General features: G+C 42.1%; 1 protein-coding gene across 1 annotated transcript in view; it reads left to right on the top strand.

Moving 5' to 3' along the window:
* The first annotated feature begins 1,502 nt into the window (after nucleotides 1-1,502).
* Nucleotides 1,503-19,231, top strand: part of RGS7BP (regulator of G protein signaling 7 binding protein) — a 111,396-nt gene continuing 93,667 nt past the window's right edge. The window contains exons 1-2 of the mRNA XM_032279832.1: nucleotides 1,503-2,640; nucleotides 3,561-3,727. Of these exons, the coding sequence (XP_032135723.1) occupies nucleotides 2,476-2,640; nucleotides 3,561-3,727 (332 nt within the window). The 5' untranslated portion in view covers nucleotides 1,503-2,475. The remainder of the gene's footprint in view (nucleotides 2,641-3,560; nucleotides 3,728-19,231) is intronic.

The following is a 19,231-nucleotide window of genomic DNA, read 5'->3' as shown; positions in this document are numbered from 1 at the left end:
CAGTGAGCTGTGATGGTGCCACTAAATTCCAAACTGGGTGACAGAGCAACGCCCTGTCACAGGAAAAAAAAAAACCCAAAAAAAAGCAGCCAAATATCCACTCGGTTATCCACCTGTTAAGAGTTTTTCCCTCCCCCTAAAAAAGGATGTCTTTTCCAAAAGCACTTCTCCATCTCTCTGACACCAATTAGGTGGCCTACAATTCATTTCTGGCACTAACTATCCAGAGTTAATACCAGATTTACAGCCTTAAGGGCTCAGTCCCACAAGACTGCCCTCACCTCAGAAGCCAGTTACAAGCAAGGGATCCACAGGTTACCAACTCTTCTGTCAATCTTGGCTACAAATTCAGGGGTTCCTACAACCTCCTTCTCAGGTTTGGTAATTCACTAGCCTGACAGCACTCAGTAAAGAGCTTTACCCTCTATTACCCATCTATGCTAAAGGAGCCAACTCAGGAGAAGCCAAGTGGAAGAGAAACACAGGGCAAGGTATGGGAAAGGGACATGGAGCTTCCATGCTCTTTCCTGGCGTACCACTCTTCCAGCATCTAGACATCTTCCACAACCCAGAAGCTCCCCAAACTCCATTGTTACTTAGGAGTTTTACAGAGTTTCTTTATGTAGGCATGATTGATTAAATAATTGGCCATTGTCACTAGCTCCTCTCTTTTCCCCTGAGATTGGGGATGAGGGTGAAAGATGCAAGCATCTAATCAAGCCTTGGTCTTTTTGGTGACAAGATGACTTATCCTAATAACTCAGGCAATTTCTAAGGGTTTTAGGAGTTCTGCACCAGGAACTGAGGACAAAGACCAAATAATCCTCTTATTATAGCACCTAATTATGTTTACGTGTCTTGTAAAGAAAAAATGTATAGCCACCCTCCTTAGGATATTAGCCTTCCTGGCTATTTCTGGCTTTCTGTTTCCATATGCTCTCCATATCCCTTTAACAGACTGACCAGGAACCTCTGATCTGTACTTATTAGACTTACTAATACATAGCTAGTTTTTCCTATGGCAGACCCCTTTATCTCCCTCTCCAAACAAATCATTCAGGAGAACAAGCATCCTTAAAGCATTAGAGGTGAATGCCCACAACACTCTTTCTTCCTCCCAGAAGAACCTTAGGAGGATGTCAGTGGGAAGGGTGAACTTAAATGGCTGAGGGCCTCACCCCCACTCCTTTTCATGCAGGCATCATCCCCACTTTTCTGTACCACCTCTGTTGGCCTCTGGGTTACTGATATCCCATAAATGAGTAGAAGATCATTTTGAGTGTCCAGGGAGACATCTTGGCTCTTATTTGTTCAAGTCTCTGGAAAGAGCTCTAGGAGCTGGGTCCTGAGACCCTGGAATTCAAGACCAAGAGCTTTACTAGTTGCAATGGGATGGGGATGAGGACCAATCTGAGTGAATGCCTCTGTGCATTCTGCCTCACTGGCTCTCCTCCTTCCCCCTCCATGAACAAAGACAAAATAAAAACAAAACCAACTCAAGGAAACAAAGCTTTTCTTTTAGGTTATCAAGAGATCTTCCAATTGGAGCAAAACCTCACTCTCTCCTGCTGCCCCAGACAGTCTCAATCTCAGATGGTGAGGGCCTCAAGCCCAAACTGGTTTATTTGAAATCCATGTTTAGGTCCCAGCATGTGGCATGTGCTCCACTCTGATGACACTTTTAGTTTCTAATAATAGAGCAGATGAAGTAATATTGCAATTGATGTTCCCGGGGATTTGATTGGATAAGTGCATAAAGTGTGGAGGGGGAAGGGGGTTGCATGGACAGATCACATTAGTATTCCCGTCCTATCAATGTGCGGGCCCGTGAACAACGTCAGCCGGACCGATTCTCTGCGTCTGCCAGTCCCGCCACAGATTCATCTGGGATCTTCAAACAGATGAGCCCTTAGAGACAAGGGATCAAGGCAGCCGATTAGAGCCAATTGCTTGCTTTGGGGACGGCCAGTCCTTCCAGGCCTGGCGACAGTGGAGGGAGGGGAAAGACGAACCGAGCGCCGCTGCGGGAAGACACTGAAGCAAGAGCGACACCCCTTTCCGCCCCCCACCTTGCAGCGCAGGCTTTGAAAGCTGCTCCCCCACCTGAATGGAAACTCAGAACCGCCGGGCGGCGCGTTCCTTCTCGCCCAGCCTTGCAATCCATGCCGAGAGGAAGGCAGAGCGAGCCCGCGCCAGCGCCCAGCTCCCGGGACAGGGTCGGCAATGCTGCTGAGCAGAACTTGATCGCGCCCCTTCCTCGCTGCTAGTGGAAGCGATGCTGCAAGGCACAGCCAGCGCTTCCCCGGCTCTCCTTCAAGCTGAAGGTTACCGACCCGCGCAGCCAGCCCCAGCACTGTGAGCTGCGCGCCTCAGGTCCGGGCTCCGGGTGCTTGGCCGCGGCGCGCAGGGCAACGACCGGGCCGCCCGCGCCGGGGCGCACTGCACCAGCGGCTTCGGCTTGGTGGATGTGTATGCATGAGTTCTGCACCGAATGGGCGCAAAAAGCGCCCCAGCCGGTCCACCCGCTCCTCAATCTTCCAGATCAGCAAGCCCCCGCTGCAGAGCGGAGATTGGGAGCGCAGGGGCAGCGGCTCCGAGAGCGCCCACAAAACCCAACGAGCCCTGGACGACTGCAAGATGGTGGGTGAAAACTGCGCCTTTTTTTTTTTTTTTTTGAGAGGGGGTGGGGGGAGTCCTGTATGTTAATCATTTGCTTGAGTGCCAGCCACTCCCCCACCCTCAGCTTCTCAATGCCGATCACGTGGCACATGCACTATTTTTAAATCTGCAGTCCCCCAAATTCGGGGTGACACCCCGGTCGTAAGGGCCCTGCAGAGAGAAGTGTCACAACAAGGGTCTTGGGGATCAGCGGCTGTGGGCTGCGCCTCTACCCCCTCGAAGAATGGTGGATGGATGCGAAAGACACAGTGAACTGGCTCGCTCACAGGGGAGGGAGGGATGAGGAGGTGGGGATTCTGCTTCCTGGGGAGAGAGTAGCAACAAACCCAAATACAGCGCGCACAGGGCGCTGCGGAGGGGTCGAAGGTTCCAGCGCAGAGCCTGTAGCTGGTCTTCCCGTCAGGCCGTCTGGCCGAGAGGTTCAGTGGCCCAGCAATAGTGGTTTGCCTATTACACCCTACCTGTGGTCTCCCCCGCCCCTCCCACCATGCAACTTAAAAGCCACATCCTAGCAGTAGCAGAGGGGAGCGTCTATGCCGGAGTCCCCAGCATCATTCTCTGTTGACCTGGGAGTGGCACGGTAGCGCTCCAAATATGCTCTCTTGCTCTTCAGAAACTGAGTCTGGAAGGGCGAGGGTAAGCAGGTCTAGAAATAGAGCTTCCATGGCCAGGCTTGCCTATGAAAATAAACACTTGCCTTTGACAAAGAGACTTAAAATCTTGGTGCCTTCTGGTTTAAACAATTCCTAGGCTCCTTAGCTGGAGATCTGGGGAGCTGACTCAGGGGTCCGTGAAGGTCCCTGTTTATGTACTCCGAAATGGGAAACTTTCTTATGAGAAATGTTTGGTGAAAAAAAAAAAAAAACTCACTTCTTTTTCAGCTTGTCCAAGAGTTCAACACACAAGTGGCCCTGTACCGAGAGCTGGTCATTTCTATTGGGGATGTCTCGGTCAGCTGCCCCTCACTCCGGGCGGAAATGCACAAGACAAGAACCAAAGGCTGTGAAATGGCCCGTCAGGCACACCAAAAACTGGCTGCCATCTCAGGGTAGGAGACTCGGCATTATTTGGTAATTCATATACATGATGCATGGATGCTGACAGAATTTTATGGTGGCCAAGTCCTCAGAGATGATCTCCACATATTTGAGATTTTAACCTTGAGATCGAAATTCTCTAGAGAGCTATACACAAACTATAGGCCAAGCTATAATTTGAAGGCTGAGTGATTCTTGTATATATGTATATATATTTAGAAGATATGGATCAAGTGATTTGTTTAAAACTGAATTTTCAATATGCTGGCCACATACTGGAATTTGGAGCATAAGATTTGGGGTGGATGGTTGGGTATCAAACTGAAGTTAAATCATCATGCCTCAAGATTATTTTGTTATCTGCTACTGAACAAAACGCCTGTGCTGTAGAGAAAAAAATCTTTACTAAATCCCAGATTTACTAAACTATTTATACCATGAGATAAATTCCTATGATACCGCCTAAAATAAAATCCCTAAAATAAGGTCTTGGATATAAATTACTCTCTTCACTGTGGTGATATGAAGGGGTAAGTTTTAGCATAAGAACAGTTTTTAAAGATTAGGGAAATTCACAAATCTCAGTAAACCTAAGCTGACATTGTACCCCAAATTTTTATTTATTTTCATCAGATTTATGGTTTTTCAAGCCTGAATTAGGAGATAATTCAGTATGTGAAAACTGCTCTCTTGGGACCCTACCTACCCCTTCTTTCACCTCTTAATATTGAGGAAAAAAGTTAGCCATGGCTTTTGTTAACAGTTCCTATTTTCAAGATAAGTACTTAGAGCAAAGAAACACAGGAATTCTTATACAAATACATTGATACATTAATTTAAGTGCTTGATTCAGTCTGAAGATAGCCTTTATCTATTTATCTATGTGAGTATAACTTTATCAGAGTAGAAGTTCACATCAGTTGCTCACCTGATAATGTTACAAATTGATCACCTGTAGGAATTATATCTAATTTACCTATTTGAAAGAATCACTCTTTGCCATCTTTAATTCCAATAATATGTATAGTGACTATTATATGTTGCCTCTCTTAATAATTAGTTTACATTGGACCACAGGCATTTTATATCATGAAAAATGATACACTATAATCATCTCCTTGAAGAGAGGGATAAACAAAATGTTATAACCCTATTTTTTTTGGTAAAAATATTGAGACGTTATCCTTTCCTGTTTTAACTCTTATTCTATTCTTAACAAGAAGTAAATCTGCAAAAGTCTGAACCACTTAATTCTCCAAAAAGGAGGGGGAATTAAGTGGTTCAGGAGTTTGGGGAAGAAATGTAACTGTGATAAATCCCAGACAAGGAGAGAGAGAGAGGGAAAAATCAGAAATGTGAAGGAACACTGGTAAATTTAAAGGTACAGAGAAACAATAATTCAGAAGGAAAAGCAGATTTAGGACAGGAAATTCTCTCTCAAGGCTAAGGAGTCTCATCTCTGTAAACCTTACGTCCTGCAGTATAGGTTGGGATTGCATTTAGAATCCCTTTGAGTTGGGACTCAAAATGAGAACATGTTCTAATCAGAGAAGGTGGGCTGGAGAAATGAACAAGGAATTTGATTCAGTCTATTTTGCTACACACACGAAATTCAAGGTCTTCTAAAGGTTCAGGAAAGAAAGGGTCTGAAACTATTGGCTAAAAGTTGAGTTTGGAGGATTTCCAGTGGATTTTTTTTCTTTGAGAGGTGTGCTAGCTCTGTTACCCTGTCTGGTCTTAAACCCTTGTACTCAAGCAATCCGCCTGCCTCAGCCTCCAGAGTAGCTGGGACTACGAGAATGCACCATGGCACCTGGCTTGAGGTGGATGTTATTTACTCTGGTGTTTTTAGCTCTTTGCTACTTGCTTACATGTTATCTAAGGGTTGATGTTAATGGGGGCAGCTGTATAAGAATTAGTGGGAAAATAAGGTGTTACTAGATCCTTGCGAAAGGAAAGCCGACTCCATAAAATATTCTAGGATAGAATTTGACACCTTTCCTTCCTTACAATAATAATTAAATGCAATTTAACATTCTTTATAAAAAATGACAGCAATATAATTGAAGGAAATCCCTTTAGTTCCTCACCATCTGGGCTCCATTAATGAAGGATGTGATTCCCTTTGGCGGAATCCGTTTCTGATATGGCTTGTTATGTGGGCTCTTGTTTCAAGCTTGATGTGAAGGCTGGGAGGGAGGCTGTAGGAGTCACTTTAAAGTTTGAAGCAGGGATGAGAAAAGCAAAGGTTTTTGGCAAAATTTAGAGAGAACTGGATTTCTTGAGCGCCCACTATTTGTCATCACAATCCAGCTATTTCCTTTCAGCCGAGGGAGGGATTATTCTTCTTCTTCTACAAATAGGTCTAGAGAGATTGAGGAACTTGCCCAAAGTCACACAGCTAAGAAGTGACACGACTTTGATTCTAGCCCATGTTTGCGTGCTTCTGATACTCATGCTTTTTCCTCTATATAATGCTGCCATTCAAAAGGTGTTATGTATAAAGGATACATGTTAAAATATGAATGAACCTTAAAAAGAGTATGCTAACTGAAAGAAGCCAGTTAAAAAATACCACATATCATATGATTCTGTTCATGTGAAATGCCCAGAAAAAGCAAATCTATAGAGATAGAAAGTAGATTAGTGGTTACCTAGGACTGGAGGTGAGAGCAGGTGGAGACTACAGATGAGCTTGAGGAATCTTTTTGGGATGACGGAAATGTTCCAGAATTAGACTGTGGTGATGGTTGTACAACACTGCATATTTACTAAAAGTCATTGCATTGTACACTAATGAGGAGTGAATTGTATGGCATATAAAGTATAACTCAATAATTGTTTTTTTAGAAAGGTATTATCACCATCACCATGATTAACACTTGTTTTTTTTTTTTTTTGTCGACTTTATTATTTTCTACATATGAAGCTTTTAATGAAGGGGTATGAGCTATAGGGTGAGGAAAAGTCACACTTGGCTCCCCACGCATTCATCAAGACACCTGCCTCATGGCTATTGTTTAAGCGCCAATGCTTTGCTCTGTGTAGGAATACATGTGTGGGAAACGCAGGACTTGAAGGAGTAAGTGAATTTATTTATTTTCTACCAGTACAGACCCTCACTTCCTGGTCTGCCAGCTGGCTTTGGGGCCACAGAAAGTAAACAGTATTGAAGGTGGACAGGGTAAAAATACGATGAGGCAAGATAGAGAGGAAGAGGGAAAACAAGGAGTTAGCATTAAACAAGCTACTAATGCTGCATACCTTTCATGCCTGACCAACTGAAGCCCTTAAGGAATGGTGGAGCTCACAAGAGAGGAAAACAGGCTGTGTTTTTTCTAACTGGCACTGTATCAGAAGGCCATCTTTACAAATGCAATCAACACACTTTCTCAAATTATGGTTATATCAGCAGAGTTCAGGCACAGCCTTTTTTCTTTCAAAGGCATCAGATATCTGCATTCTGGATGACCCAGTCAGAGGAATACAAAGTCTCCTCTGACTGGCTTGATTTACTAAAGTTATGATACCTTTACAACACTGATCCTCTCCCAGACATTAAAGCTAAGAGGGGCCTTAAAGATCACGAATGGGCAAGAATGGGAAAGAATGGGCCTCAAAGTTTTTAGCAGTAAATCCTCCCTTCAATCTGAATGTAGAAAGCCACATTTATAAAGATGGCCACAGTGGCATTATTCTGCACTGCTTGGGGTGTGTGTGTGTGTCCACGTGCATATAAGGAGTGGGCCAGGTCCTGCCTTTTGGACTTCCTACCCAAAGTGACTTCTGAGACACTTCAAAGAATCCCTAGGGCTCCATGGTACTTTATATTTAAGGAGTCTGAGATTCAGAGGATTTAAGTGACTTTCAAGGGAACTTGACAAAGAATACGTGAAGATTTTAGAGTCAGACAGACTGGGACTGAGTATCATCTTTTATGACCTTGATGGAATGCTTAACTCTCTAAGTCACAATTCCTTCATCTGTAAACTAGGGTCATGCTCACTCACAGGTCAGTTGAGAGAGTGAAATGAGCTAGGTACGTGAAGCAGGGACCACATGTCCAGCCTGTCAACGGCACTGCCAGTCAGAGGCTGCTCTAAGACTGTAACCTGGGTCTCCTGTTCCCTGGTCTAGTACCTATTCCATCAACCACACCTGAGAATGAGGAGAGACAAGCACAGTACACAAGATAAGTGTGGCCCCAGGAGCCAACATCCTCCAGCGCACCTCGGGAATTACTGCTATGGCTGGGGGGCTGGTGGTCAGGATTCCCTTTCTGCTTCTGTGCTTCTGTGGTGTCTGTGTTGGACTGAATCTTTCTCACACTGCTGCTTTTGGTTAATGGCTGCTCAAGAGAATCAAAATGTAGAAGGATTTACTCCAGATCTTAAGTTTAAGTATGACAATGTGAGAGACAGTACAGTGTGATGGGAAAGAGCACTGATTCTAAATCAGATTAGACCACTTGCTAAGGACAGGTGTGAATTTGTAGGCAGATTGATTCACAGAGTGGTGAGTGGTACTCTGGTACAGTGGTTAAGTAAGTAGACTTTCGGGCCAGACTGGCAGTCTGACGGTGCTGCTATTCACATGTAGTATGAAGTCGGGCAAAGATACTGTCTCTTCCTCTCTGCCTCAGTTTCCTCAACAGCAAAATGGAGTTAATGAGTAATGGGACTGGAGTATATAGCATGGTGAGGATCAAGTACTTAGGAGACTGCAAGCATATAGTAAATGCTATTAAGCACAGGTTAGTGTTAATATGATGAGACATTTAAAAATGCAAATTGTTGAGATACATTTATATAAAAAATGTTAATCCATCAAATATCTTCCAAATAAATATTTGAACTGGAATAAATCTTTGTTTACCTTGGTTTCTTATACTCTGAGACATTTTCTAGGTTGAAGTTTCCCAGATGGCTATCAGAAAGCCTGTTCCGGGATACCATAAAAATTACATGGAGATATGAAGCTTCAAAAGTAGTTATCTTTAGAAATTTTTTATATAAATCAGCCTAGATTTTTCATATACCAACTAATATTTACAAAATCTTTTGGCGTAGTTCTGGTATAGGCTGTATGACATTGGATACGTCTGTTAAATTCCCTGCATGTCAAAATTATAGTCTTAAATTAAAGGACTTCTGAATCGCCTGGCTTCCTCATTCCATTATTCTACATTAATTCATAGAGAATCATGTGGACCTTGTTTACAGAACTGAGCTATGAAAAAATAAATATCATGCAGGAAGTTTGATGATTGAATTCCAGAAATAATTTGTTGAGATCCAAACATAGAATCTTAATTTCCTGTTGGCTTTCTAGGGCAATGTAATGACCATCCTAGAGGTCCATAATCACAGATTTCAGGCTTTTCCCTCCAGCAATGATTTTTCTGACCAACCAGACCTATGTTTCTCTCCTTTTCGTCTTCTCATTCCTCATGTTCTTTCCTCCTCACCTTCTCTTCCTTCTCCTCTCGCCTTTTTTCGGGGGTGGGGTAGAGTCTGTTTTATTTTTATTTGTATTTTTTTTTTGCCCTGTTTTTTTTCAGTTGCACTTCTAGTTGGTTTCTTTTTCCTACCCCTGTTCTGTTGGCTAGGAAATTGGGAGGTGAGAGATTGGGGTAAGGAAGAATAAAGAATTGCAGCTTAGTAATAGTCCTTTCAACACTTTGGCTGAGCCAGCAGCAATGCTATGTAGTGATAGAGTATGGAAGAGCTTGGTGACCATGGAAGCAGCTCTCAGCTTTCTGCGATCCGCGCGGTGGAGGAGGCCTTATGTGGGCAGTGACAGCCTCTGCCGTTAGTAAAAGGAACCTGTGGTTGGCAGGCATGCCAGGCCACCCACTCTGTCTTTTCTTTTCTCTTCCTATTAAAGGTGTTTTGCTTTAAAATGTTTAGCTCTCACTGGTCAAATAGTGAAAGGCAAGTTACGTCTCTACCAAAAAAATATACTATCCATAAAGATAACGATGGAAGAACAATTCAGTATTAGTTTGCTAAGGCTGTCATAACAAAGTGCCACAAATGGAGTGGCTTAAACAAAAGAAATTTATTGTCTCACAGTTCTGGAGGCCGGAAGTTTAAGGTCAAGGTGTCGGCAAGGTTGGTTCCCTCTGAGGGCTGAGAGGAAGCATCTGCTCCGTGCTTCTTCTCTGCCTTCTGCTGGCTTGCTGACCGTCTTTCATACTCTTTGGTTTGATGAAGCATCCCTGCCTTCCACTTCACAGGGCATTTTCCTTGTGTGTGCACCCATGTTCAAATTTCCCCTTTTATACAAGGACACCAGTCATATTGAATTAGGGGCCAATTCTACCGCAGTATGACCTCATCCTAACTTAATTATTTACAACTGCAATGACCCTAGCTCCAAAAAAAGGTCACATTCTGAGGTACTGAGGGGTTAGGACTTCAACATGTGAATTTACTGGGGGAAAGGGGGACACAATTTAATCCAGAATAAATTTCCTTGACCTGTCTGCAGCTAAATACACACTTTGGGTTGTTTTGCCCAAACTGGAGGTGGGGTTTTTGCCTAGGGCTTTCTATATAATCTCTCCACACTTTCATATAAAGGCATCCTCAGGCCCAATGTTTAATCATCTGCAAGATCATAACTCATATAAGGGTAGAGTTTGTGACAGTGGAACTAAATGTTTTCTGTATGAAATGGATTGTTCACAAAGATACTGAGTCTCTAATACAGTTAGCACTTTTCTCTAACCAATTTAATTATATTATAAAGATGAACCAAAGCCCAGCTATAAGAGAGAATACTAGGGAGAGCTGGTGAGGCATCTGACAACCCACACCCACACAGGGGGTATTCACTTTCCCTAGTGCTCATGAGAGAATTGAGCAGGTGATGGCCCCTCAATGGTGCTAATACTGTTCTTAAGGACCATAAGCATACTCTGGAGCAAGTGACAAGGCTCTGACTCACACTAGATTAAAGAAGAGTGCTATTATTAGCAACTCAACTAAATGTGATATGGCATCTAGACAAGTGTTCTCCCCTTGCCTATTGAAGTTTAGCCTTTCTATGTTTTGAACAGATTTAATGACTTTCACCTTGTTAGAGTCTTCTTAATAGATATTCCAATTAGAGAGAAAAATTAAATCTAAAACTAACTTTGGAAAAATTCATTGTCACTTTATTATGTATACCCTGAGCTGCAAGAGAGCAAGGCTGTTTCATTCATCTTTGCACCCTGAGTGGTAAGCTCAGTGATGATATATTTGTCTTCTCTGTTCATTAAGTTTACTTGGTATTTTAAAATCTATTCTAAAAGAAACTGTGTCTTGGTACAGACTTTAGCAAGAATTGAGAGATTAGATTAGTTTACATCTTATTACATTTCTATTACATTTAACTATTTTTTTTTCTGTTTTGTAACTCTAAAACCAACATGTTGGTTTTTAAGTAACAGAAGACTTGAAGAGCATACCTAAGAGCAATTTCCAAGGCATTGGTGTTCATTATTACAGCAAATCAGCAGGCAATATGTATCTTAGAATTACTCATAAAGTAATTATGTTTAATTTAGATTATTTGATAAAATATTACCATAACATCTCTCAGCATAATGGCCTTATACTGAATAGTTAAGTAATCATTTACCATTGAGATCACCTTTTCAAACTGTTCTTTAAACTTCTAGGCCTTGAGAGTTTAGTTATGTCTTATCCCAGAAAGATACCTATACAAAGCACGGCTCCAGAGCTGTATCAATACTGCCTGTTTATTTATTTCCTTTGCTTTACAAGACATGACATTAAAAAGGTAAAACTTCGTGAAAAATATTTAATTACTTGTCTATATGCATACATGTATATTCATATATAATACACACACAGAGTAAACTTATTTGTGAGATTGACTCTTGTTAGTTTAAAGTATCTGAGCCTTTAAATAGAAATGATTTAGTGAGTTATTTTTATTTATTTTTAGAGATGGGGTCTCACTCTGTTGCCTAGGCTGGTCTTGAACTCCTGGGCTCAAGCAATCCTCATGCCTTAGCCTCCTAAGTAGCTGGGACTATAGGCATGCACCACCTGACACAGCTAATTTTTTAAAAAAATTATTACGGAGACTGAAGTCTTGCCACGTTGACAAAGCTAGTCCTGAACTCCTGGCCTCAAACAACATTCCCACCTCAGCCTCCCAAAGTGCTGGGATTATAGGTGTGACTCGTGGCTCTCAACCTAAATAAATGTTTTCAACCTAATGGAAGACTCTAAATACAATCAGGTTAACAAAAGTCAATTTAACATTTGCAGCTGTAGCTTTGTGGCAAACTAATAATCTATACCAATCTGAGTTGAGCACTAGGGGGAAATATATACTAACCCGGAAGAAGCCAAAGCCTTCCAGTATTCTTCAGTAGCTGAGAATATCTTGAAGAGCCCCCCCAACCCCCCGCCAATCTCGTAAGTAACCAAGTCCTGTAGTGTTTTATCTTTTTCAGTGTCTATTGTGTCCCTTCTTTTTTTTCCCATTTCTGTGGCCACCTCTTAGTTCATAAATGTATCCCCGCCGGCCATAAGCTGTTGCAGTGCCTCCCAGTCGGTCTCCTCGAGTTCAATCTCTTACCTCTTCTCTTCAATTTATTCACTAGATCCAGGCTAATCCTCCTCCTAAAACACTTCTCTGATCTTGTCACTTCTTTGCTTTAAAACTTCCAAAAATTTCCTATTGCCTAAAGCAGCATACCTTTAAATTTGATCCCTAGATTTCTTGTGTCAGAATCACCTGGGTGGGATATCCTCAGACCTGAAGAACCAAAATCTCTGGGGAGATAAGGATAGGAAATACAAATTTTTAGCAAGCACCACCGCATCCCCAGGGAGATTGTTGAACATGCAACATATGAGACCTATCTGCCTAGAACAGCGATTCTCAACCGGGGCTGCACATGGGAATCACCTAGGAAGCTTTAAAAAATTGCTGATGCTGGAATTCCAACCCTAGAGTTTGTGATTTAATTGGTCTGAGATGCTGCCTGGGCATTGGGGTATTTTTAAAAGCTTCCCAAGTGAGCATCTGTGTCAAAAAGGATTATACTTGGCTATATTTAACAGAAAATTCAAAGTAGCAATTGCTTAAAGACACCAGAGCTTATTCGCTCCCAGAAAAAAAAAAAAAAAAAAAAAAGTCCTAAGTTGGACAATTTGAAACTGGTACAGTGGCTCCACGAGATCACATGCTTCTGCTGCCCATTCTTTGTTTATGGCTTCTATCCTCAACCTCGCTTTATGAGGCAGGAGGAGCACAGAAGCCCAGCCATCACTTCATGTTCCAGCATAGAAGAAGGAAGAAAAGAGGAAGGGCAAAATGCTACCATGTCTAGACGGGTCACCTCGCCTTAATCAGTTTCAAACAAAACTTCCAGAACTGTACCATATGGTCACACCTAATTGCAAGACAGACTGGAAAATATAGTCTTTTTTCATTGCCACCTTAAATAAAAAGGCCTTCATTACTAATGAAAAGGAAAAGAATGGATATTGGGAAACAACTAACTATTTCTGTCACAGTATCCAACCTATATTCCTGGAATTTTTACCACTTAACTTTTAAACATTCCACTTCCTCAAACTGGTCTACATTTTATTCCTTAATTGTGTGTAACAGAGTGATCCTATCCTATTAGTCTACGTATATGGTTTGTATATGTAAATCCATTCTCCTTAGCCAGTAAACGAAAAAATTCACTCCCCTGCATGTCAAGGTCCTACCTGTACTCTCATTATAGTTCACCATGCTACTCACACTAAAAACCAGAACAGAGGAAAGGGTCCAGAAAGGATTGAGAAAAGGATTTTGCTGCTTTTAAATGAACTCGTGAAAAAGATCTGAAGTTCAGAAACCACTGAGAGGGCAGGAAGTTAGGCGAGGTGCCTTTGAAACGACTTAAGTATAATTTTCACAAGACAGGATGTGAAATGGGATAGAGCCTGCGAGGAGTATAGGTAGTCGCACTCAAGATATCAATTTTTTAAAAATCTACCTGAGATGGAGTGGGACTCTTTAAAAACAATTTTTAAGCCTTCTGTAAATAAATTAAAGAAAAAATACCGTCAAGGAGTTAAAATCTGACAAACTGTTATGAATAAAAGGTGAGAAGCAGCTAGACAACTCAAGGAAGCAGGAAGGGTTTTCTGGAGATGGGAATAAACTGCAAAATGATCTATGGTCATGATCATAATGAGCTCATTAAGGGAAATTGGACTTGGAACTCATTATCCCATATAAACAATGTTATACATAGTACTTAGGTCATAAACAGTATTTAACCCACAATTTCCTAAATTATAAACCTTTTCATCATATATAACAGTATTTTCTATGGGAAAATAACATTCATGTCAAACTCCAGAAGTCATCTTTCCTTCTGGGGATCTATTCATAGTACTCTTCTAGGTGCAGTAGATACAACAGCTTTGAACAAAATAAAGTCCTTGTATTCATGGTGTGTGTGGTGGTGGCGGCGGGGGAGGGGGTGGTAATTGAGAAGAAGCAAACAAAAGAGAGCTTTTCAGGTAGTGATAAATGCCATGTGGAAAATAAAGGAAGATGCTATTGTTAAGGAATGATATATGCTGTGTGGGTAGCTATCTTCTGATAGGGTGGTCAGAAAGGTACCTCTGGGAAGGTAACATTCTAACTGGATATCTGACTTTGAGAAGGGACTAGTCCTATGATAATTTTAGAGAAAAGCATTTCAGGCAGCGCAACAGCAAGGGTAAAGTTCCTTGAAGACCGCATTATCAGTTTGGTATTGTCTTCAGCTTCCAGTAACATAGGCCAGACATCAGTGACGTAAACATATAAAGGTGGCTTTTTCTCACATAATTAAACACCCAAAGGGGTAGGGATGGCAAACATTCGTTCATGATTAAAGAACATCATAACTGAGATTTCTGTAGTTCTCTGGGGCTTTTCCTCAAGATCCCAAGATGGATGTTGCTGCTCCAGAAACTGTATCCATGTTCCAGGTAAGTAGAAAGGGCAGAGGGCACAGATGTAAGCCAATTAAGTGTGGCCCTTCTTAAAAGAGTTTCTCAGAAACCTCACACAGCAACTTCCATGAATGTCTCAGCGGCCAGGGCTGTGTCATGTAACTTCCCTACCTGCAAGTTTTATGATCTGATTTGCATACATCTCTCTCCATACCAGCTGTCTGCTGAGAATACAAATTTCCTAATCTATAAGCCAAAGTCATGCTTCCTGAGGCTAGGGCAGGATCTCTAGTAAGACTGGAGAGAGGAAGAGTAAGGAGCTTGGATGTGAGAAGTGAGGAAAGGGGTGCTGCAGTGGGAGAAGGAAGTAAAAGTCGATTCCTCAGCAACGACCTTTCCTTCCTGCTCATTTTCCTCTTAGTTTGTTTGTTCTTTTCATTAAACATTGAACACATATTATGGGCCAGACATTGTGCTAGCCTCCAGAAGTGTAAAGATGAATCAACATGGCCCTTGACCCTGAGGAACTTATCACTCAGCATCTGTATAGAGATAGACACTAAACAAATCATTGCAGAACAGCGGAATCAATGTTGCAATAGAAATAGGCAGAGGATACAGTAGAGGAAGAGTCATCAGCTCTGCCTGACTTGGTGTAGCCAGGGAAAATGGCTTCATAAAGAGAATGATGTCACTTGGGCTGAACTTTGAAGAGCAAATAGCAGTGTCCTTTCTCTTTTATTTATGCACCCACAGGCCTCCTGCCATATAGGTAAACCTCAGGAGACACTATTTGTCTGTTTTGAACCATAGGGAAACGGAACTAGGAATTTAAATGTGCTAAGAGCCTACTGTGTGCTGTTCCTTTTGCACATATGATTCATGATTAAATCATATTCATGATGAAATGAGTTCATATGAAATAATATTTACCTACAACCCGGGAATATACTGTTTTTAAAGGCTGGTATGTTGACTGGGAAGCACATGTACCTGCAAATAACAGAGACCAACCTGTTCACAGAGTGGTCTCATCATAGAGCTGACTGTGTAGGTGGGTAGGAGCTGAGACTATTTCACCAACTCAAGAATGTCAGGACTGAGATCCTCGTGATTCTTTTGACTTTTCCCTATGGTTCCAAGATGTTGGTCCTGTCCAGAGCAAATGAGGCTCCAGAGCTGTCTCTGGATTTTTGGTAAGACTTATTTGGAAGCTTTCTAGATAACCCAAAATGTTAGGTATTTTTTAAGTCTCCATTTTGTAATGAACTGGGGTTTTGAAAAGTTGAGATATTTTGTCAAGATGTTCGGTGGAGCTCGAGTTTGAACACTGCTCTCCCTGGTTCGAGAGTCTTTATTCTTACCACCATGTTGCGCTGCTTCCTGACAGACCCCTCTTTCTCGGACTGGCCACAGGATTGCTTTCCTTCTTTTCTACTGCCACAGAGTGTTATTTCTACTCAGAGCCTCTCTTCCCCTGGACACACTTCAGAACAAGGATCTCTTCAGCCAGCAATCAGCCGATTTGAGGGTTTTTAAGGTTTCCTCAGCTACTAAGAGGAGGAAAACACGCAGAAAGGAAAAAAATAACAAAATTATGGTCTTACTGCAGCCACCAGTGGAATGTAAATGGATCTTGGCTCTGCATTCTTGAGGCCTCAGCACTTTTCTCTGGACCCCGAATTTTTCAGACTTTCTTTTCCTATACCAGATTTACTCACATCTCTTCATCTGGGGGCACCTTCTTTCCTGGTTTTTTGAGTGTGTAAGTCCTAGACACGACCCTATGGGATCAGACTCTGACCCAGGTCTGGGTGGGCTGAATTCTGGGTCTTTCAAGAATCGACCTACTTTTTCCAAGGGGAGGACATGTTAGCAGGGGCAGGACACCCCAACACCACAGTGGAATTGGCCACCCAGCTCCACTGCAGGTCACCAAAAAGCACAGGGGGTGAGGGTGGGGAATGGTAGAAAGTGCTGGAGGGTTTGAAGGAGATACAGCCTCCCCCTGGGGTGATAGGAACACTCCTAAGAAAGTGACATTGAGGCTGGGAGTAAAGATGGAAAGAACTCATAGGAAATGAGATTGGGGAGAGATTATCAGACCAACCTCAAAAACACTACTTTTTAAATACTGAAATCCCTTGTCAATAAATCTACAAGAGCTCCTGTTCTCCCACAAATGGCGTTTAAAATCATCACGGTAATTATCTAAATTGCCTCCCTCGTGAGATTTCTAGTTTCCAGTCAAAATGACTGATTGTTAGGGCTTCAGGTTCTGAATTTTAGACTCTTTTATTCCTTTAGTGGGTCTAATTTTGAAGTGTTCCATTTTGGCATGGAATTTTTATTTCCAGTCTTGCCATCCACTCACTAAGCTGAGAAAATCTGTAAACTTGATGGATTTTTCTCTCTCTTTTATTTACTTTTTTGAGATGGAGTCTTGCTCTGTCACCCAGTCTGGAGTGCAGTGGCGTGAGCTTGGCTCACTGCAACCTCCATCTCCCAGGTTCAAGGAGTCTCCTGCCTCAGCCGCCTGCATAGCTGGGACCACAGCCGTGTACTACCATGTCCGGCTAATTTTTGTATTTTTAGTAGAGACGGAGTTTTACCATGTTGGCCAGGCTGGTCTTGAACTCCTGAACTTGGCCTCCGAAAGTGCTGGGATTACAGGCGTGAGCCACTGCACCCAGCCTGTTTTCTCTTTTGGATATTGTCAGTAAACAGATGTTTTCTGATTTTTCATCTTTTATATTATATTCCTATTTTTTCATTACCATGAACAGTCCTATTTATCTTAGAATTAAAGAATAAATAATCTTCCCTTACCCTCATCAAAATATTGCTGAGGTAGGAAAAATTTAGGTAGAAATAGAAATTTGTTGCTAAAATTGTCCTTGATATATAATAAGCACATAATGTTTCTTGAGGTGTGCATCACAAACATTTTGGGTTTCGTGTATTTTTTTTTTCTAATAAATGATTCTACTCCATTCTGTCCTATCCTGATGAAACAAAAAGTAGGTGGGAGGAAATGGATACATTTCCACAGAGTAAAAAGTAACTGGAAAGCAAGTCAAAGACAATCACCTTCAGACTCTTGTTCCTGTTCTTACAAGCATTTTATTAACTTTTACAAAAATCTATTTGTTTTGGAGTTGTGATAATCCTTATCTGGGTCCTGCTCAAAAACAGTGGCCAGTGTAGAAAGACCTTCCCTGTGAGGACTACAACAGATTCTCTATCCTCAAGTGAGCCAGGTGAGGCAAATATAAATGGTCAGAATCTCTTTGTGGCCATAATTTGGCAATATCTAGTTCCAGTGAGTATAGCTGTCCCCTGCCTGAAAGAGAGAAATACTAGCCCTACTGAAGGCTGAATGGAAGGTCTTTTCCCAGCTGAGTCAGTTCAGCTGACCACAGCAGATGACCAAAGGTCCCAGTTTTCATCATTTGGAAAGAGTGTAGCTGTGGAGTGGTCACCTGTGGACATTTGAAAAGCCTTCTGTGTGTGTGCACAGAGAGACAGCCCCTGCCAGTCAGCAGAGTCAGGAATCGGAACATAATTCAGCCCTTTCCAAAAAGTCTCTACATAGGGAAGAATGCAATTTGAAGGAGATTGCTGTCTCTTCCAAATTGGGTGACTCCCATGAATGTCTTTCCACCATAAGTCACATTTTCTTACTATCTGAAGTTTGAGCTCGAATGGCTGCATCTGTTCGAGTACTGTACCGTCATTGAATAATGAGGATTATTTTAGGCCACAGCATGCACCATAATGCAAAATCACTTGGCAAATGTTCCTTCCATAAAACAAGCCATATCAACTGTTTCTATATTCATGGATTCAATCTTTTGTTTTCTGAGGATGAAATGTTTTAAGCTACCAAATCTGTTCAGACTCAGAGTGGTTGGTTCTCTAAATTTTAGTATTAGTTATCACACAGCGCCATTGCAGATCTAACGTGAAAATGTGAGGTGAGTTCAGGTATTTATTTAGGTGTAATCTTTCCAGAAGATGTATGTGATCACACAGTTCATTCCGGGAAAGTCTTGCCTCACGTGTCAGCATTATAAAGGCATTCTCCATCTTCTGAGAAGGAAATTCTGTGGGATGTGAGGGGGAAAGAGGCAGGGAAGGAGAATGATTCAGCTGGAAAAGAAAAGAGAAAATGGGGAAGGAGGGCCAAACCAGTTCTTTGGGAACTATGCTGACTAAGGAGTGGGTACTGCCAGGAGATAAAGGAATGTAGTTGAAGGAAAATAAAGGGACTACCCAGTCGCAGGGTTAGTGATTGGAGGGAGTGTGCAATTCAAGGTCTCCAAACCCAGGTTCAGTAGGGCCCCGGGTAGGTGAAGTGAAAAAGTGAAGTGGACAAGGGTGGGTGGTGCTGTTGGAGCAGCACGTGCTCCTGGTTGGGAAGCAGGCAGCTGCCGCCCAGGCTTCACTGTTTGCTGATTCCCATGGAGAAATATTGGCCCAGTGTGCCATTGTTTTTTGTGGCTTCTTTTTTAAGAGAATCTATGAATTCAAGTTTATGTGCGA

The sequence above is a fragment of the Sapajus apella genome, unplaced genomic scaffold (genome assembly GCF_009761245.1).
Source record: "Sapajus apella isolate SASKATOON/1434 unplaced genomic scaffold, GSC_monkey_1.0 scaffold1, whole genome shotgun sequence".
NCBI lineage: Eukaryota > Metazoa > Chordata > Mammalia > Primates > Cebidae > Sapajus > Sapajus apella.
Note: the sequence above shows the minus strand (reverse complement) of the source record. Positions and strands in the feature narration are given on the sequence as shown.